Source organism: Podarcis vaucheri (genome assembly GCF_965113315.1).
Source record: "Podarcis vaucheri genome assembly, chromosome: 14".
Lineage (NCBI taxonomy): Eukaryota > Metazoa > Chordata > Lepidosauria > Squamata > Lacertidae > Podarcis > Podarcis vaucheri.
In genome coordinates, this window is record NC_138752.1 from 32,729,680 (window position 1) to 32,751,575 (window position 21,896).

The 21,896-nt window shown below is 48.1% G+C and overlaps 1 protein-coding gene across 5 annotated transcripts in view; it reads right to left on the bottom strand.

Annotated features, from left to right (window-relative positions):
• The window catches only part of LMF1 (lipase maturation factor 1), a 157,510-nt gene that overhangs the window by 30,405 nt on the left and 105,209 nt on the right, over window positions 1-21,896 (bottom strand). For all 5 annotated transcript variants that reach the window (XR_014213590.1, XM_082199107.1, XM_082199108.1 and 2 more), the window contains one exon: window positions 20,145-20,312. Coding sequence is in view for 4 of the 5 variants with exons in the window: in XM_082199107.1 (XP_082055233.1) it covers window positions 20,145-20,312 (168 nt within the window). In the remaining variant the exon portion in view is untranslated. The remainder of the gene's footprint in view (window positions 1-20,144; window positions 20,313-21,896) is intronic.

The window sequence follows — 21,896 nt, forward strand, 5'->3', positions numbered from 1 at the left end:
TTTCTGTGCTTGCCCCAAACCCCCAAAACACTTCCATCCCACTTGCCTCTTTTTTAAAACGAGAAAATAAGGACACCATTTTCGAGCCATCTGCAAGGGGGACGGCATCTTGTCCTGTTAAACCAGCATGCCCTCAGATCACAGAGACTCCAAACATCCTGTGCGTTTTGGAAAGCACCCAGCTCACATCGTGCATAAAAGCCTCGTCCTGCAAGGGACACGTCCAACCACTTTTTTGGTTCCAGGGCCAGATCTGTCATAATCGAGCCCTCCCGGAATCACAGCCGCAGGGTGCCTCAGCGAGGTAGGGATGTCTCGCACGGGGTGCGGGCTCAGCGGCCAAGTGGGGCCTTGGAATGGGACAGTTGGGGGCGGTCAGTGTGCAGGGCCCCCATCTCGACATACCAATGCCATCATCCATTTGCTCCAGGGGAACTTTCTGAGATACAACCAACCAGTGTGTGGCTCCTGTCCCACGACAGAGCTAAAACATTTTCTGCTTTTCAGAGTTCTAGGAAAAAGCTCTTTAGCTTTGCAGCCTTGTTGAAAAGCCTACAAAAATTTCCAGCCTTTTGTCAGCATGCCAAGAGGCTAGTAGACTGCATTTCCAGACTGGCTGTGGAGAAGGGGAAGGACCGTAGTGGTTAGAGCATCTGCTTTGCATGCAGAAAGTCCCATGTTCGATTCCCCAGTGTCATTTCCAGGTGGGGCTGGGAGAGACCCCTGCCTGGAACTCTGGAGAGCAGCTGCCAGTCAATGTAGTCTCAGCCTTGAATAAAGCAATGGTTTAGATCGTAACATAGGAAGCTGCCATGATGACTATGCTCTTCCTCCATGGTCAGAAGCAGCAATACTTCTGAATACCAGTTGCTGGAAAGCACAGGGGAGAAGAGAGTGCCTCTGAACTTGCAGGTTTCCCACAGGCATCTGGCTGGCCACTGTGAGAACAGGATGCTGGACTTGGTGGGCCATTGGGCTGATCCAGCAGGACTCTTCTCATGTTCTGATGCTCCTGAGCACTGGCCCTGCTGGCTGCTGGAGCCCAACAAGGTGTTGGTGGACCAGAAGTTTCCCACCCCTGACTCTCCTGGTTCTGCCAGCAACACTGAAAGCAGGAGCAGATCAGTAAGAGGGGAGGGGAGCACAAGGAAGGGAATGCTAAAGAAGCAATCTGAGGGCAAAACACTCGGTGGCCCATGGGGGACGGAGTCCAGATGTTGCAAGGTCAGCCAAGGAGGAAGAGGAAGTGTTTTCTGCACAATTCCCCGCAGCATTTCTAATTTACTGCAGCCTTGCGTAGGACACATGTGGGGGAATCACAGGTGGAGCTTGAAGGCTAAGGATAAACATGGTGTGGAACACAAAAGTTGGTTCTCTTTGAACGGCAGAGTTCCCCTGTCCCACCAAGGCAACCATCCCAAAGAAGCCTTTCTGCCTTATGAAATGCACATTTGGCACGATGGCGACTAAGGCAGAGTGCTCTGAACACCTCCAAGTGCCCTATAAATGCTAGGTGTTGCTACTTTTTCAAGGCATGCTTGCTTCTTTAGTTTCTCTTGCAATACGCAGGTTTGGGGAAAACTAGAGTTAGTCATTTATTGATGTCATTCGTTGAACTCCCAGGCTTCGCCAACATGATGCCCTACAGATGTTTTGCATTACCTCTAGAGAAATGTTTTTTCTCTCTCTCTCTCTCATAACACTGGAACTTGTGGGCAGCCCATGAAGCTGAATGTTGGACGATTCAGGACAGATAAAAAAGCTACTCCATGCAGTGCAGAGTTAACCTATGGAACTCGCTCCCACAAGAGGGCAAGAACGGCCCACGAACTTGGATGGCTTTAAAAGAGGACTGGAAGAATTCACAGAGGAAAAGGCTCTCAATGGTTACTAACCACAATGGCTATGCTCTGCCTCACAGCTGGAGGCAGCAATGGCTCTGAATACCAGTTGCCAGAAACCACAGGAGGGGAGAGTCCTCTTTTGCTGGGGTCCTGCTTGCTGGTTTCCCACAGGCATGTGACTGGCTTCTCTGAGAGCTGGATGCTGGGCAAGGTGGGCCACTGGCCTGATGTAAGGTAAAGGTAAAGGTAAAGGGACCCCTGACCATTAGGTCCAGTCGTGGCTGACTCTGGGGTTGTGGCGCTCATCTCGCTTTATTGGCCGAGGGAGCTGGCATACAGCTTCTGGGTCATGTGGCCAGAATGACTAAGCCGCTTCTGGCGAACCAGAGAAGAGCACGGAAATGCCATTTACCTTCCCGCTGGAGTGGTACCTATTTATCTACTTGCACTTTGACGTGCTTTCGAACTGCTAGGTTGGCAGGAGCAGGGACCGAGCAACGGGAGCTCATCCCATTACAGGGATTCAAACCGCCAACCTTCTGATTGGCAAGTCCTAGGTTCTGTGGTTTAACCCACAGCGCCACCCGCTGATGTAGCAGGGTTTTATTTTGTTATGTTCTTATGTGATACTCTTTCTGCTGGGGGGGGGGTTTGCTTTGAAAATGCAAGAGCGAAAGGCAGTAGAGCACTCACTTTGTATGCAGAAGGTTATGTTTTTAACTCCCATCAGCTGGACGGGCTGCGGCAAATGGAAGTTGCAATCCAAGAGATTTGGAGAGCGCCAGGTTGGTGAAGGTTGAATTAATATTATGCCCTTTCCAGATACCTTTCCAGCAAGGCTTGGTGCTTTCAAAGCCTTCCTCGTGGGCCCTTTGAAATCTCCGTTCCACCTGCAAGTTGCTCTCCATTTTGCTAAATATCATACTAACGATGCATCTCTGTCCCACGGTGGGGTTCAAGCTGAGGTTGTGCATCCACACTGTGGATGCTGCAGGCCCTACAGGAAGTCTGCGTTACAGACACTTATTTCACCTGGACCAGTCAGACTTCAGACAAGAGGTGTTTATATACCTGATTTATTTTTAGAGCTCTACGGGGAATGGAGCCTCTGAAGTTGGTCCTCCTTCGGGGTATCATTTACTCTGAGCAGCCGGAAGAAAGCAGGGTTTTCCGGCAGGCATTTTTCCTGCAACGCCTGTGCGCCCAGACCTTTGATGCTCTCTCCAGTATCGTGTTTTGCAAGGGGGAGAGAAAACGCTGTCACTCCGGCTCTTTCTCCACACAAGGCAGGAAGGACAACAAAGGGCTGAGCTGAAATCTGAATGAAGAGGACCTTCTTTGAAAGGGAGATATCTCCAAGGTGTCATCACGAGAAAATTACTTTTATGGATCCAACCAATCCATTTGTGAGCTGCCTTTCTGATTATCAAGATAGTACATAATAATAAATAAAAGCACATTAAAGGAACTGAATAAGTTGACAACCGCCCCCGGGGGGAAAAAGCAAATGGGGAAAAATACATCCAAACGAAGGTTCCATCTGCACCATATATTTAAAGCAGTATGATACCACTTTAAACAGCCATGTTTCCCCCCCCCCAAAAAAAAAAGAATCATGGGAACTGTAGTTTATTGAGGGTGGTGAGAGTTGTTAGGAAGCCCCAGAGCTACAATTACCAGAGGTCTCCTGGGAAGAAAGACTGATTGCTAAACCCTTCTGCCAAATTTCTGCATCAGTTTGTGCTTTTTAAGTTCTCATTAAAATTTACCAGCATTTTAGTGTGCCTTTGTCTTAATATACAGTATACATTTCTGAATGGAATTTTTTCCCAACAGAGACATTATTGCAAGCAATTTTCATAAGAACATTAGAATGCAGCAACATAAGAGGCTGTAAGCCAAGTCCCAATTCAACAAGGGTGGCTTCTTTCACATAGATAACTGTTTCTTTTCAAGTAAATAACACATTTTATTTCCTCTAATCGTGTTTGGATACTTATAAACACCTCCTTTTTTCAAATTAGTATAAATCTCCTGCAAAGGGAAAACCCAGTATTTACAGTATACCTCATAAGAAGACATATTTGGTTGTATCCAATGTTAGGCATATTCAGAGTAGACCTGTTCAATTTGATGGTCTTGATGAAATTAGGTCCCTTTTTTCTTCACTGGGTCTACTCTGATTAGAACTTGGTTACAGCCCAATGCTTTTACCAGAAGACAAATTAAAAGCATTCATTGAATCGGGTCCTTAATTTGCACGCATATCATTCTAACACATCTGATCAGGTCAACAGGACTCAATACTGCTTTTCATCAACCTATTTTGTTCATTCAGGAAAAACAGATGGTCAGTTCAGAGGAAACACTAGCAAAAGTGAGCTACTAACTCACAGCCAAGCCCTTTTAGAATGTAAGCACCTGAGAAATGTTGGGAGGGTTCCTCATCCAACCACCTACTCCTAAGAAATCGAGGTAGAAAAGATTACAGGTATTTGCTTTATACAGAGTCAAGATCATTGGTGCATCTAGCTCAGTGTTGTCAACACTGACTGGCAGCAGCTCTCCAGGGTGTCAGGTGGGGGACATTTCCAGCGCTACCTGAAGATGCGGGGAATTGTACCTAGGACCTTCTGCATGCAAAGCAGATGCTCTTCTATTGCCCTACAGCCTTTCCCCAAAGACGCAGGAACAAAGCAAGCTGCTTTATACTGAGTCAGGCCATTGGTTTATTGTCTACACTGACTGGCAGCAGCTCACCAGTGTTTCAGATAGTTTTTTCCGCCCTACCTGAAGATGCCAAGAAGTGAATAATAATAATAATAATAATAATAATAATAATAATAATAATTTATTATTTATACCCCGCCCATCTGGCTGGGCCTCCCCAGCCACTCTGGGCGGCTTCCATAAAAACCAAAAATACAATAAAATATCACACGTTAAAAACTTCCCTGAACAGGGCTGCCTTAAGATGTCTCCTGAATGTCAGATAGTTGTTTATCGCCTTGACATCTGCTGGAAGGGTGTTCCACAGGGCGGGCGCCACTACCGAGAAGGCCCTCTGCCTGGTTCCCTGTAGCTTTGCCTCTCGCAATGAGGGAACCGCCAGAAGGCCCTCGGCGCTGGACCTCAGCATCCGGGCAGAATGATGGGGGTGGAGACGCTCCTTCAGGTATACTGGACCGAGGCCGTTTAGGGCTTTAAAGGTCAGCACCAACACTTTGAATTGTGCTCGGAAACGTACTGGGAGCCAATGGAGGTCTTTCAAGACCGGTGTTATATGGTCTCGGCGGCCGCTCCCAGTCACCAGTCTAGCTGCCGCATTCTGGATTAGTTGTAGTTTCCGAGTCACTTTCAAAGGTAGCCCCACGTAGAGTGCATTGCAGTAGTCCAAGCGGGAGATAACCAGAGCATGCACCACTCTGGCGAGACAGTCCGCAGGCAGATAGGGTCTCAGCCTACGTACCAGATGGAGCTGGTAAACAGCTGCCCTGGACACAGATTTGACCTGTGCCTCCATGGACAGCTGTGAGTCCAAAATGACTCCCAGGCTGCGCACCTGGTCCTTCAGGGGCACAGTTACCCCATTCAGGACCAGGGAATCCTCCACACCTGCCCGCCTTCTGTCCCCCAAAAACAGTACTTCTGTCTTGTCAGGATTCAACCTCAATCTGTTAGCCGCCATCCATCCTCCAACCGCCTCCAGACACTCACACAGGACCTTCACCGCCTTCACTGGTTCTGATTTAAAAGAGAGGTAGAGCTGGGTATCATCCGCATACTGATGAACACCCAGCCCAAACCTCCTGATGATCTCTCCCAGCGGCCGCATGTAGATGTTGAAAAGCATGGGGGAGAGGACAGAACCCTGAGGCACCCCACAAGTGAGAGCCCAGGGGTCTGAACACTCATCCCCCACCACCACTTTCTGAACACGGCCCAGGAGGAAGGAGCGGAACCACTGTATAACAGTGCCCCCAGCTCCCAGCCCCTCAAGACGGTCCAGAAGGATGCTATGGTCGATGGTATCGAACGCCGCTGAGAGATCCAGCAGAACTAGGAAACAGCTCTCACCTTTGTCTCTAGCCCGCCGGAGATCATCAACCAGTGCGACCAAGGCAGTTTCAGTCCCATGATGAGGCCTGAATCCCGACTGGAAGGGATCCAAATGGTCCGCTTCTTCCAGGCGTGCCTGGAGTTGTTCGGCAACCGCTCGCTCAATCACCTTGCCCAGGAATGGAAGATTTGAGACTGGGCGATAGTTGGCCATCGTGGCCGCATCTAAAGATGGTTTTTTAAGAAGCGGTTTAATAACCGCCTCTTTCAGCGGGTCTGGGAAGGCTCCCTCACGGAGGGAAGCATTCACCACCCCACGAAGCCCATCGCCCAGCCCTTCCCGGCTTGCTTTTATTAGCCAGGATGGGCAAGGATCCAGGAGACAGGTGGTTGGTTTCACTCGTCCAAGCAGCCTGTCCACATCCTCGGAGGTAACAGATTGGAATTGATCCCACTCAACTTGACCAGACAGAACTCTTGCACTCTCCCGCCCCGGCCCTGCTCCCACGGTGGAGTCTACTTCTTCCCGAATCTGAGCGATTTTATCTGCAAAAAACTTTGCAAAATCATTGCAGGAGAACATGTGGCCCGTACTGGGCCCCGATGTTGCAGGTGGTTCCGCTAAATTGTGAACCACCTGAAAAAGTCTCCTGCTGCTGTTTTCTGCAGATGCAATAGAGGCGGTGAAGAAATTCTTCTTCGCCGTCGCTATCGCCACTTGGTAGGCTCGACGTTGAGCTCTAACCTGTGTCCGGTCAGATTCGGAATGAGTTATCCGCCACCGGCGCTCTAGCCGTCTCAACGATTGTTTCATTGCCCTCAGATCCGTGGAAAACCACGGGGCTGTCCGGGCTCCATGCAATCGGAGAGGGCGCTTCGGAGCCAAACAGTCAATAGCCCTGGTTAACTCCACATTCCAGCGGGCCACCAGGGAATCAGCTGAAAGGCCATCAACTTGGGATAAAGCATCCCCTACCACTCTCTGGAAACCATTTGGATCCATTAAGTGGCGGGGGCGGACCATCCGAATTGGTCCCACCTCCCTGCAGAGGGGATGGGTCGCAGAGAAGTCCAGTTGCACCAGGAAGTGATCTGACCATGGCACTTCTTTCGTTTCGCTTTTACTTAGTGTCAGATCACCAACATCCATAGAGGTAAACACCAGGTCCAAGGCATGTCCACGGCTATGGGTTGGGCCAGACTTATTCAGGGACAGCCCCATGGAGGCCATGCTTTCCACGAAGTCCCGAGCGGCCCCTTGTAAGGTCGTGTCGGCATGGATGTTAAAATCCCCTAGGACGACCAAGCTAGGTGTCTCCAGGAGAACATCCGCCACGACCTGAAGCAGCTCGGGCAGAGAATCCTTGGCGCAGCGGGGAGGTCGGTACACCAAAAGGAATCCTGTACTGCCCCTATTGCCCAACTTCCAGAACATGCACTCAGAAAACTGGGTCTTCCCAATAGGACGCCTGGTGCAAACTAATGACTTCCTAAAAATCACTGCAACCCCCCCTCCCCGCCCACATGACCTGGGTTGCTGTGCGTAAGAGAAACCTGGTGGACAAGCAGCGGCAAGAACAGGCCCATCTGCTTCACCCAACCAAGTCTCTGTTACACAAGCCAGGTCAAATCCTCCATCCATGATCAAGTCATGGATGGCAGTGGTCTTATGAATCATTGACCTGGCATTGCACAGCAGCACCTTCAGGCTATGTGGGTATCCCTTGCTGATTCTAGTATCCATCCGGTCAGGACCAGACCCGGAGGCCGGGATAGTCCTCAGACAACGACTAAACCTGCCTCCTCTGTAATGACATGGTCTGGTCTTAGCGTAACTCCTCCTCCTACCCGTGATCACTGAGATCGGTTGTCCCAGTGCATCCCCCCCCTGTGGAACATGCCCCAGCCATTTTGTGGGCTGGGGCCCACTCCCCGGCAGCCCTGACCCCTCCCCCTAAAAACAAAACAACACCTTAAACAAACAAACAAAACCAATAAAACAATACAAACAAAAAATATAAAAATTACAAAAACATCAAAATAAAAAATAATAATTCCCCAAGCCCAACCAAACATCAATCCCACCCCCACCCCCCACATACAAAAAATCCAGAAAATTTTTTTAAAACATTTTAAAAACACTCTGTGCCTCTCCGGCAGTAACAACTGTCCTAGTGAGGCCTGTCAGGCCCCGCCCTGGGCCAGGTGGTAAGTGGCAGGGAGGAGCAGGGCCCTCAAGCACTCACTCAGGGAGTCTTCCTGGGCAGCAGGCCGCAAGCAGCACACAGTCCTTATGAGGCCTTCTGCATGCCAAGCCAGTCATCTACCACTGGATTGCGGCCCATCTTGTTTCTAAAAGCCCTGCTCTGGAACAGCCTTTTGAACAGGCACATTCAATTTCTACGTGTTTTTTTAAAAAGGGGGGGGGGTGGAGGAGTTGCTCTTTTTCATTTTCCAAGCGACCTACTGTATGATTAATTGTGCATCCCACCGCTGCTAAAGCAGAGTTTGAGTGCGCCAGGCAAGCAGCGACTCCACTTCACCAGAGCTGGTAATGGTCCCATTTGCTTGACCCTTTCCAATTAATCAAGCTCACGACATGATTAAAAAGGCATGATTCACGTCTCGGGCGAGGTGCGCCGTGAAACAAACAGGCCTGTATATTATCCCAGAGAGCATGCCGGCCTAAACAGTTTAAAATAAATACCCTTCCCAAACTCTGTTTTCAAGTAGCCGAAACTTTCCCACCTCGACAACTAATTCAGGCTTCCTTCAAATTATTTTTTTAAGTAATATAACAATTTGTTTTTCATTAGAGCTTGTCAAAAGCCAGGGGCAGGTTTATTTTGAGAGAAACCAGCAACGTATGGGGAGAGGCGGGGGGGGGGCAGTTCGGTACAATTTGAATGACGCCCAAAGGGGATCTTGCAGCCACAGTCAAAATAGAGTTTACGGCACCAGGGAGGGGAGACACTTTTAAATGATTGAAAAATAAATTAGGGGTGGTGCGGAGGGGGTAGGGAGCTCTGAAGCAGCAGCTAATTAAATGCGCTCGTTCGGCCAACAGGAGAGGGCCGTCTCCCTCACCGTCGCCACCTCCCTGACTACTGCAAAATATAACCCGTGTGTTGGCGAACTAATACCAGCCAGCATCCGCAGGGCGAACAAAGGCAAGCTGTGTTAAGTTTCAGGCTCCATGCACTGAACCTAAGGAGAGCCCTGGTGGATCAGGCCAGTGGCCCATCCAGTCCAGCATCCTGTATCCACAGCGGCCAATCAGATACCTCTTCTGGGAAACCACAAGCAGAACTGCAGCAGCACCCTTGCAGCACCTGGTATGCAGAAGCACAAAGTTAGGGCTGGAGTCAGATGCAAGTAAGCCAAAGAAGCAAAGCCGTTTGTCGGTGAAGTTAACTTTTTATTCAAGCCAACGTACATACAGCCAGAGACTCTCTCAGTAAGTCTTGCCCTCTAGAGCAGTTGCCAGGACTAACAGTCCAGTTGCCAGGACTACCTCTTGAAGGCTCCCAGTGGCATAGCGTGTGTTGCCAGCACCCGGGGCCACGAGGGGGGGGGGTGGGAGGGAGAGAAACTGACAGAGTACACATGCACATTCAACTGTCTAACGGCATCCGCATCACCCAGGAGATTGCAGCTGCAGAGATCCTTCCTGATTCACATGGAGAAGCTGCTTTCAACGGAAAGCATGCAGCTATACTGATGCAACACTGGGTGTTGAAATTTTGTGCCCCTAACAATTTTGCGCCCAGGGCAACCGCCCCTTTGGCCTTCCCCGCATGCTACGCCACTGAAGGCTCCTCCTCTGCCGGATGTTTCCCAAGCCGTCTCAAACTGCACCTGAGCATCACTTACTGTACCTTTGGCCTGCTCTACGCATCACTCTGTGCATCCTTGGAGACAAGAGGGGGAGAGGAGCTTGTTGCAGTTGGAGAGACAGGCTCCCTGTATTCTTCTGCAGCTTCTAGACCCCTCTCCTCTACTTCAGCCTCTGAGCTGAGACTGCTCCTTGTCACAGGCTCTCCCTGCTCACTCAATCCTGTTGCCCCTTCAGCATTCCACTCTTCCCCCTCCAAGAGAGAACCTGACCTCTCCTTGATGTCCCACCACCAATCCCCAGGCTCTGAGCCTTCCTCCTCTGGGGTTTCCCTTGAGGGTTTCCCGGCTGGTGCCTCCCACCACTCATCATCCAGCCGTTCCCTGATCTACATTGCCTCCAACAGCAAAGGTAATAACTATGAAGATTCCAAAGCAGCCCTCTCCTTAAAAGTTGACAGGGCGCTGTGCCTTGCCCTGCCCTCTATGGACTAATTGATCCATCTAACTCAGTACTGTCTACACTGACTGGCAGCAGCTCTTCAGGATTCCATAACGGAGTCTTTTCCCAGCCCCACCTAGAGACGTCAGGTGTTGAGCCTTCTCCATCCATAGCAGCTGCTCTACCACTCAGCCCTTCCCTCCCTGCTGAAGCCAATTTGACTCAACTCTTTTCTTTCAATGTTTGGCAGCAGAAACCAGTTGGCACTCTTTGCCAGACGGGAAGTACCTGCCAGCTCCATCAGGTGGCTTTGTCCTTCCTTTCTGGCGCCCGCCTAACGCTTCCCCTCACAAACAAGCTTGCCAAGCGGTACAAGTTTAACAAGCTCAGCCCATCGGGGCCAAGAGCCGCGTTTGCCGTTGTACAATTCGGCACTGCAAAGTGTCAAATAAATGCAGGACTGCGGTGGGAGTTTTGGGGGGCCTTGGAAGGAGGCATGGGAGGCCAGCTCCTCAGGCAAGGTCTCCCAAATTGGGGAGGGGGCCATTTCACTCACAGAGCTGAAAAGAAGTGGAAAAGAATGTACAAAATAGTACATAATAATACAAATAATAATAAGAAACCAAGAACTTTAACAACCCAATAATACAACTTCAGGGTTGTAGCCGATTAATTTATTTAGAACATTTGTGCCTTGCACTTCAGTCAACAAAGTCTCTAAGAACAGCTTATGTACAAAAGTGCCCCAGGAAAAAAATGGAACATCCTGTTTTCTCATGTGAGATCTTGGCAGCCATTTTGCTGCAATCTCGCATGCTCTCGGGCTGCACTGTAACCCTGGAAAAGTGCTTTTTGGGGGGCCGTGATCTTGCATGGTGCCCCAAAATGTGCATTTGGGAGGACCTAGAGAGCAGCACAGGTCGTGTGATGCACTCGGTAGCCCATGGCAGAAGATGCACATCCCAGTTTCAGATCCAAAAAGGTTGAATGGTATGACATAGGAAGCTGCTTTATACCAAGTCAGACCACTGGTCCACCAGCCCAGTATTGTTTACACTGCCTGGCAGTGGCTCTCCAGGGTTTCAGGCACAGATGACCTTGCATCTGACTCTACCAGGAGATGCCGATGGGGATTTGAACATGGGGTCGTCTGCATGCAGAACAGAAGCTCTACTGCTGAGCTAGAGCCCTTCCATGTCAGACTGCAGCTGCGGGGGGGGGGGGTGTCTTGTATGACGTCAGTCAGTAAATCAAGACATCCCTGCACACAGAAAGCAAGCATGTCAGGGGAAAGGTCCTGACTAGAACCCAGATCCCTGACAGGCCTGTTTTCAATGGAGAGAATTTTGTGCGTGCTGAGCAGCTTTTTGATCTCTGCTTGCCCCACATGAAATCTGAAGTACTCTAGCCCTGTCAGGCCCAGGCTGACCACCTCAGTACAAACAAGGCCTCAGAGAGCCGGTTAACTTTTCAGCATTGTTAGGGATTTATGGGAAGCAGGTGCCAGACTCAACATGTCAAGTAACGCGGCTCTGCGTCCCCCTTGCCAGGAATAAACCTGAAGGGGTGACTTCAGAATTTCAACTGCGATCCTGGGCTTCTTCCCAAGCTGTAGAATTTCTCTTTTTTTTAGGACCGGGGGTGGGGGGGGGGAGGAGGAGGTGGAACGGGCTGCCTAAGCTTCATTTGGAAGAGAGAATTGCCCTTAATGAAGGCACCCGGGGCTCATAAGCGCATCTTTAGAACACAGCTCAGCACACCACCCAGACGGGTATGCTTGCTGCGCCAATCCAATCCAAAGTCTGCCTTGAATTATGTGAGCACAGAAACTGATAAGGAAGCCCACTGACTGATTTGCAAAACGTACGGACATAAAGAAGAGCCTGCTGGATCAGACCAAGGGTCCATCTAGTCCAGCCTCCTGTTCTCAAAGTGACCAACTAGCTGCCCCACTGGGAAGTCCCACCAAAAGACTTCCACATTTCAAGTTGGCTGTAAGCCGAGATGGCCATCCATCGGCAGATCAGTGAGGGGGTTCTTTGCCAGGGTTATTTCTTCACACAGCTCGTAGTTAAGCCATGGAACTCACTCTCATAGCAGGCAGTGATGGCCAACATCAAGGATGGCTTTAAAAGGGGACTGGACAAACTCATGGGATGGACACAGCTATCAAGCCAGCATGGCTCTGCCCTGCCTCCACAGTCGGAGGCAGAAGTGCTTCTGAATACCTGTTGAATACCTGATGTTCTGTTCTGTTTGCATGTTTCCCAGAGGCAAAGAGAGCCAGGACCATCTCCCTGCTGACCTGAGGGATCCTGGGAACAAACACAGGTCTCTGGGATAGGGCACAGGGCAGCCCCCACCTGGCCCCAATGTTCAGCCGCAGTCAACAGTGATGGAGACGGCAGCAGAGACATTGGCTGCCAGGGACTGAGCAAGCTTGGTGAGCTGTCATGGCTTCTCCGACCCAGAGAACTTGGCCTCGAGAGAGTGGCTTGGCGGAATCCGAAAGAGCTGGAGCGGATGCAGCGATCCTCCACCCGGCAGGGGGAACCAAGAGAAAGTGAGAGCCAATGTAGTCTTCACCTCCCTATTCCACACCCCCCCCCTTGCAGGAGTAAAAGTACAATGTGGACATTTCAGCTCTGCCCTCCTGAGAAAGTGACTTTTCTCCACCAGACTCAAATTTCAATGTTGTCTGGCCTGAAGGAGTCAGGTACAAGTTCTGTTGGGCGTCCTTTGTAGCCTGTGGGCTGGCACATGCTGGCGTCCATACAAGGGGAGATTTTCTGGGAGAGGGAAGCGTTGCAGAGTAGCTGCCCGCTGGTTTCCTGACTGGTTCCGTCTGCAAGACCTCTCCCTCCCTCTCTATCGAGAGAGCTTTCCACCAGCTCCTTCAGAACTTGGCCACATTGGAACAACGTGTGCGGCACAACTCTCTCTCCGCGCCCCGAGGAAAGAGCTCTTGGGTGATGCCCAAACTCCCCTCGCAGACCCGACGCCTGGCGTGGCGGCACTGCCAGGACCTGGAAAGCCGCACGCTGGGTGGAGAGGGAATTGTGCAGCCGACACAGGGAAGGAGCTTCGCAAAGCTTCCAGCTCAGCCCTTCTACTCTGCTCATGGAAGGCAAAGCCCAACCCGCGGCAAAGACGCTTGGAAACAGCAGAGATGTGCAGTGAGGCCCACACAGCTACCCTGCAAATGTCCGCCATGGGATGTGTAGTGCAGAGAACTTCACCTTACAGAGAATGAGCTGTCAGCCTGGGGAGACACCTTCGGCAGAGCCCAGTAGGCTTGCACTAAAGATAAAGGTAAAAGATCCCCTAACCATTAGGTCCAGTTGTGACCAACTCTGGGGTTGCGGCGCTCATCTCGCTTTATTGGCCGAGGGAGCCGGTGTACAGCTTCCAGGTCATGTGGCCAGCATGACTAAGCCACTTCTGGCGAACCAGAGCAGCGCACAGAAACGCTGTTTACCTTCCCGCCAGAGCGGTACCTATTTATCTACTTGCACTTTGACGTGCTTTCGAACTGCTAGGTTGGCAGGAGAAGGGACCGAGCAATGGGAGCTCACCCCGTTGTGGGGATTCAAACCGCCGACCTTCTGATTGGCAAGCCCTAGGCTCTGTGGTTTAACCCACAGTGCCACTCGCTACCCAAGCACCACCCGCGTCCCACTATGGCTTCCCTAATCCACTGAAAGAGAGCTGAAGTGGAAACTTTCTGCCGAGGTGAGCATCCCCCACCCAAGAAAACATACAGGGCCTCCTATCCAGGTAAACATGGAGGGCCCTACAGATGCCCAGATTATTTCTGTTCCTTATCAGTGGCTGGAAGTGACAGGAGGGGAGAGTTGCCCTTGCGCTTAGGTCCTGCTTGCGGCTTCCCAATGGGGCATCTGCTTGGCCACAGTGAGAACAGGATGCTAGACTAGCTGGGCCATTGGCCTGACCCCACAGGGCTCTTCTGACATTCTTAACTAACTCGTACAACGTGAAAACCCTCACAAAGCTAAACGACTAATATGCTTCAAGTGGCACTCAAAAGCTCAACATTAGGCCTTCTAGTCCCATAGGCACATAGTCTTCTTTCAAAGTCTGAACTTGACATCAAGAGTGGGAATGTGAGAAATTTTGGTTTTATTAGCATTTCAATACAAACCCGTGTAATTCACAGGAGCCAAAATAGTAAGCGAACTGAAACGCAGGAACCCTCTGGAATCCGGCCTTTCTCAAATAATGTGATGTATTTCGCCCACCCAAAAATGTGCATATTGGGGAATGCATATTAGGTGAAGACGGGTATGCACAAACATGTATGTATTCATTAAGGCAACATACAAAAAAATGAATTACGGAGAACTGCTTTGCAATACAGTGGTACCTCAGGTTACAGACGCTTCAGGTTACAAACGCTTCAGGTTACAGACCCCGCTAACGCAGAGATAGTACCTCAGATTAAGAACTTCGCTTCAGGATGAGAACAGAAATCGTGCTACGGCAGCGCAGCAGCAGCAGGAGGCCCCATTAGCTAAAGTGGTGCTTCAGGTTAAGAACAGTTTCAGGTTAAGAACGGACCTCCGGAACGAATTAAGTACTTAACCTGAGGTACCACTGTAATGTCTACATTAGGCAAGATTCGACTCAAGAATATTAAGAGAAATGCAAACAGCTGATGAATTTTCAAAAGGAGTTCCTCCACATCCTTTTTTAAAAACACAAACTGACATGGAAATGTGGCAGGGTAGTATAGCAATCAACCCCAAGAAGCTCGCTAGATTTGTAGTTCTGTGGGGGGACTAGGGGTCTCCTAACAGCTCTCAGTATTTTTAACCAATGATAGTTGCCAGGATTCTTTGGGGGAAGCCGTGTCTGCATAAACTGATATGAAAGTGCTTTAACGTATAGTGCAGATGAGGCCTAATATTAGAAAAATAAGAAGCTGAGAAAAATTAAAGGAGACACATTTGTCCATCCCTGATCAAGACACTGCAAAAGGTGACTGGGTCCCTTTAAAATGCAGCTGATTAACTTCCAGCAATAGCAACCAAAGGTCCTCACTGGCATTTAAAGACTGAAAAAGCGAGCGAGGCACTGGAGCTGACATGCCCACAGAAACTGAATCTGCCACAATTTTTCTTGATAGTTTTTACTGCAGCAGGCTCACAGGACAACCCTTTTGGAATCTCCTCATTGCAATGAGCTGGCAAAAGCTGTCTTCCCGCCCCTCAAGCTGCAAATGTTAAAATATCACTTTCCTACCTATTTAGAAAGTTAGCACTAAAATCCAGTAAGTAAAGTGGTGATTCTTTCTTTTCCTTTCTTTTTTGGAAAAAATAATCTTCTCTTCCCCCCACCTTCCCCTGAGCTGTCAGCACTGCAGGAATATGTGAGAGGCAGTTGGCTGAAGCCAGACCAGCATGCCAGCCACTTCTGGCAGCTGCACCTGGCCCCTGGCCAGCGGAAGAGGCAGTTGTGCTACTGGATCATGAACCGTTTGCCAGGGGCGAGGGAAGGGGCTGAGGGGCTTGGCTGGAACATGCCCTTTCTGTCCTCATCTGTGCTAGAAAATACCTTGATCGTTAAAAGGAAGCAATGACTAGTTCAAGACAATGCGCTCTATGTGGGGCTTCCCTTGTGCTTGAAGCTGCAGTTAGTGCAGGATGCTCCAAGCATTGGTGCTAACAAGAGTGAGTCTCTGGCAGCACATAAGTCAAAGATCTGCCCCATTAGATGATTTGCTACAAGGCCAAATTCAAGGCAATTCTATGAGTATATCAAGCCCTTAACAGCTTGGGACCTGAGAGATCACCTTAACCCAGGCATGGCCAAACTTGGCCCTCCAGCTGTTTTGGGACTACAACTCCCATCATCCCTAGCTAACAGGACCAGTGGTCAGGGATGATGGGAATTGTAGTCCCAAAACAGCTGGAGGGCCAAGTTTGGCCATGCCTGCCTTAACCCATATATGGCCACTCAACCACCTCAATCTGAGGAACTGGCACAGTTACAGGTGGATTGGACAAAGAATCACAGAATTGTAGAGTTGGATGGGATCTATTGCGACTCCCCTGCATTGCAGGATCTCAGCTAAAGCATGCATGACAGATGGCCATCCAACCTCTGTTTAAAAACCTCCAAGGAAGGAGAGGCCACCACCTCCCAAGGGAGTCTCTCTCGCTGTCGAATAGCTCTTACTTGTCAGAAAGTTCTTCCTCGTGTTTATGAATCACAAAGATATGTATCTTCCTAGCATGACTCTAAGCAAAATCTGAGTCACCACAGTTCTGTTTGCTTGAACTAGTAATTTGGCAGGGAATAGGGGGTTCCAAATTCATGTTTGCCTCTGGTGGGGGGAAAGGGTTGGGAGGCAGATTGCAAAAGTAAGGTGGCAAGTGGTGGGATGGGTAAGTTCCCCTTAAACTCATTTCACACAACAAATCTTGTAGCAGTCAGGAATCTCCCCCCACCCCAACCTTCCCCTCCTTTAATTTTGGAGAGGGGAGAACAGGAGCTCGGACGCAGCTAATTTTCTCTGGGCCTGGTGGTTAATCTAGAGAAACATAGTTAACAGGGCCTAGCCACCATGACTCCAATAACAATTATAAAAATGTCTAATAAAACCTTGCATGTAATGTCAATTAAAATCTTGAAAAGCACATTTAAGTGGGATATCGACATTAAACTTTATTGCTTCCTTTGCAGAGCAGGAGTATTGTCAATAAAAGTCATTTTGAATGAAGGAATGAACAGTAAATATTAAATAAACGGGCGTGTGTGTGTGTGTGTGTGTGTGTGTGTTTCAAAATCCTTTAACGGCAAAAGAGTAGCCTATTATGCTGGGATTTGTTCTCCTTGCTTAGACTCCTTTGGGAAAGAAAGTCAGTCAGTAATTGCAAACTGTCCATAAAATGTCAATTAAAGGGCAACAAGAGGAATGTATTTAACAATAGGTCATTATGAGTCGGTTATTGTACATAATTTCCTTTTCTGGGACGCACTGGCTACTTGGTTAGCACTTGTGAAATTCCCTCCTCCCTGACGCAGCAAAGAAATTGTTGCGCCGCACCTTAAGGGTTTTGTTGCACTTATTTTGTTGATGGAATATATAGAGGACATTTTTGGACTGCATGCAGGCTTGTGGGATATTTTAGCTTCAACTGCCCATGCATGCACAGTAGTAGAAAGTGGAAAGGCTCTACCTCCAGTCCTGAAACCTTTGTTTCAAGGGATCAGAAGACAACAGAGCTATCAAAGTCCTCTCTCTGGCATCCTGAAAAGTCTTTGCCAGTTACAACAGCCCAGCTTTCCCCATGCTGATGTCCTCTGGGTGTTTTGGACTACAACTTCTACCAGCCTCCTCCTCCTCCTCTTATGGCTGGGGCTGATGGGAGTTGTAGTCCGAAATGGTGATGCTGGCTAGGGCTGGTGGGAATTGAAGTCCAAAGATCCAGGTCAGGGGAGGCTGCAGTAAATAGTACTGGTCCAAATGAACCAAGGGTCATTTAGGGTAACCAATTCTCCTAGAAGAACACTGACAATAACAGCTAAAGTATGAATGGCTGATGTGTTTCCAGGTCTCCCTCCCATCTGTTTTGAATATCAACGTTGCTGTTACTTCCTTGTAACTGATATCATCTAAGCACGACAGATGAGAGTTCGTTATTCTGCAAAGTGACATCCCCGCTGACGATGCTACACACCATCACCAACGTCACTCTCAGGTAGGGAGGTGAGGGAGAATCCTGACACCTAACACAGCAGAACACATTGCGGCTTGGAAAATTGCAACCCGCAGCTCAACATAGGAAGCTGCCTTATGCCTAATCAGATCATTGCTTGATCTTTCTCAGTGCACTCTTGGACAGGGAGCCTCTTTTGCCAGCCCTACCTGGAGATGCTGAGGATTGAACCTGGGACCTTCTGCATGCAAAGCAGATGTTTCATCTAAGATTCTGGTCCTCATGGTTTTGAACAAAGGTGTAGTTTAAATATATGGAAGTTTCCATATACTTCAGTCAGACCATTGGTTCGTCTAGCTCCATTTTGTGTACACTGACTGGCAGACGCCTTCCTGCGGTTTAGACCAGAGTCTTCTCCCATCCCTACCTGGCGATGCTGGGGAACTGAACCTGGACCTTTTGCATGCAAAGCAGATGCTCTGTCAATTGAGCCGTGGCTTTTCCCCAGAAAGAGGGGCAAACTGGCCAGATATGGCACTCTACCCAGGCTGGGTAATATGTTTCTTCCTTGCTCACATGTCAGCCTTTAAAAAAACTAAACCAGCATTTTTACGGTTTGCCCACAGAGTTTATAGCAAGCTGCTCTCCCATTTATACAGCATGTGTACTACCATAAAAGCCTCCGCTGCTACTGCATGGCTCAGAGGCGACACAGAAGTCGTGTGAGTCATAAACGGAAGCAGAAAGCTAACATTTCATTAAGGAGGTAGCTTTAAATACACTTTAAAAAAATAAGGATTTAAGTTATGAGAATTCAGGAAATGGCAGCTCAAGTCTACACAGCTCAGATCTAGGGACGGAGGAGTAATCTAACTGGTTCACTTTCAATGTCCCCAAAATTGCTCGTCCATCGAAATACAACTATCAGCAGTCTTTATGCACTTTTCCAGATCTTGCAAAGCAGTGCTGTTATTCTGATGCATTAAAAACATACACAAAAGGCATACAATTTACACAAGATTTTTCATGCTCTCTTGTGGAAAATCCAAACTAAACAGAACAGGCCTATAAGTAAGCACCTTAATAAAAGAGAATTACATGAAAATGATGTATAGGTGGTATACCACACCAGTTAATTTAGTAAAGATGTATAAAACAGAACAAAAGATTTGCTGGAGATGTAAAGAAAAGGAAGGGACATTTTACCATATGTGGTGGGAATGTAAGATTGTAAAAAAATATTGGGAAATGATTTATAAAGAATTGAAAGAAATGTTTAAAATAACATTTGAAAAGAAAACAGAAGCTTTTCTGTTGGATATTTTAAGACAAGATGTGAAGAAAGAATTGAGGACACTTTAAGTATGCAACAACAGCAGCAAGAATTTTAATAGCACAAAAAAATACAATCCAAAGAACAATGGCATGAAAAGTTGGTGGAATATGAAGAATTAGCAAAATTGTCAGGAAAAACTGCGTGAAAAAGATAATAGAGACTTTGGAAAAGAATGGGAACCTTTTGTAACATAATTGCAGACACAATGTAAAAGTATGGATTCTTTGGCAGGGTTTAAATAAACATATACAATGTAATTAGAGAGAACAAGAAAGGTAACAATGTGATAATATACTACTATATATAAGCAGCAGAATGCAACAAGTGGTTTAACAAACCTGAAACGGAAATGGAGGGAAGCCAAGGGGGAGAGAGGAATTTACAAAACAATTGTTTGATTAAGTTGAATAATGTATGATATATGTATGAAAACTAATAGAAACTGGTTATTATTTTTTTGAAAAAAGGTAAGCACTGGTGAAGCTGGCACAGAACAGGCTCATACTGGTCCGTCTGCATTGCAGGGGGTTGGAACAAATGACCCTTTGGGTCCCCCCCAACTCTACAATTCTATGATTCTACATCTATCCCTTTTCGGGTCTTGTAAGCTGCTTCTTGGAAGGGAGCAAGCCTAGGGACTGAACGTTATCCGAGACAATTGGATTCAATTTAATTTGATGATTTTAGCCTGTTGTTCTTTATTACTGCTATTGTTACTTTTGTATAATATCAGTATAGGTTGTATAATGCAGAATGGAAAAAAAAATATTCTGAGGGCCTGGTAAAGAGTCGCAGAAGGCAGAATTTGATTACCGTATTTCCCCACCCCAATACTAGACATTTGGGGTGTTGTTTTTGTTTTAAAAGGAAGGGTCTGGTAGCAACAAGGGCAATGCTCCCCCACCCCCGAATAAGGATTGGCTTTCAGGCCGAAAATCCAGTCTCACCTGGAAGAGGATCTGCAGGATCCCATGAACGAGGCACAGGCGTCGCCCGAGGAAGATGAGGAACGGCACAGCCAGCTCAGTGAAGTGGTTGAAGAGCGTTTCGAACTGGTGGAACCACCATGGCGAACGATGCATATAGTAGGAGATGGGGTTGGGCACAGGCTGGGTCTGAAAGGGGCAGAAAAGGAACACAGACAGACGTCAGTCAGGGAGAGGATCGCCCCCCAGAACCGGACATTCGCACCACTTCCCTCCTGATTAGACAGTTAGCACATCTCTCTTGCTGCAACGCACCTAGACCCCTTTTCCTCAGAGAAGTGTACCAGAAATGAGGGAGAGAGCCACATCATTATTAATTACTAATTTATATCCATTAGTACAGTGGTACCTCGGGTTAAAGACTCTTCAGGTTACAGACGCTTCAGGTTACAGACTCCGCTAACCCAGAAATAGTACCTCGGGTTAAGAACTTTGTTTCAGGATTAGAACAGAAATTGCGCAGCGGTAGCGGGAGGCCCCATTAGCTAAAGTGGTACCTCAGGTTAAGAACAGTTTCAGGTTAAGAATGGACCTCCAGAATGAATTAAGTTCTTAACCCGAGGTACCACTGTACACAATTTAAATTACTATTTAATTACTACTAATTGCTATTATTAATTTATTCATTCATTCATATATTTCTTAATTGATCTGTTGTAGCTGTTTTTTGTTCATTTTTTTTTAAAAAATTGCCATAACCTCCCTTGGGACTTGCTGGCGAAGGATTGGTAATAAATTTAACAACAGCAGCAGCAATATAATTCTACTTAGTGCAACAATTATAAAATTTGCCTACCAGTAACATGCTGCTTCTAAGCAGTTTGTAAGAATAAAATTTGTTATAAAATATCCATGTGCAATGAAAATATGCAATAAAACAATTCCAGCAACACGTTAAGGACACCCATTGCTAAAATATACAATAAAGCCACCCAGTGATATGAAGGGGAGCCCACACGCTGCCACTTCAGGAGGTCAGAATCAGCCAGAAGTCAAAATAGGAGCCTGTAGGTCTGTCACCATTTCTGGGGAGACTTTTGAGGCTGCTGAGTGAACGAAAGGGATGCCAGCCAGGCTAAACACCAAGGTTGCAGATTCAATCCCCAGATGGGACAGCTGCATATTTTTGTACTGCAGTAGGGGTTGAACTAGGTGATCCTTAGAGTCCCTTCCAACTCTACAATCCTATGATTCTAAACAACAAATAAAGGTCTGTCTCTGACTAAGCTTTACTCAGGGTAAAGGTAAAGGGTAAAGGGATCCCTGACCATTAGGTCCAGTCGTGACCGACTGGGGTTGCGGCGCTCATCTCGCTTTATTGGCCGAGGGAGCCGGCGTACAGCTTCCGGGTCATGTGGCCAGCATGACTAAGCCACTTCTGGAGAACCAGAGCAGCGCACTGACCGGCGTTTACCTTCCCGCCGGAGTGGTACCTATTTATCTACTTGCACTTTGACGTGCTTTCAAACTGCTAGGTGGACAGGAACAGGGACTGCCTATTAAAATTAATAACTCTAATTTAGCCATGCCCATTAATTCCAGTAGGTCTACTCTGAGAAGGATTAATACAAGATACAACCCCATGACGGCATCCAATACTCCGGCCCTCCGTGAGCGAGTGAGTTCAGGGGTTTGCAGGGGATGTTTGCTTTCAGATACTGTAAGTAAACATGACAAGATATGTAATCTGGCCTCAAACCAAGAACTCAAACA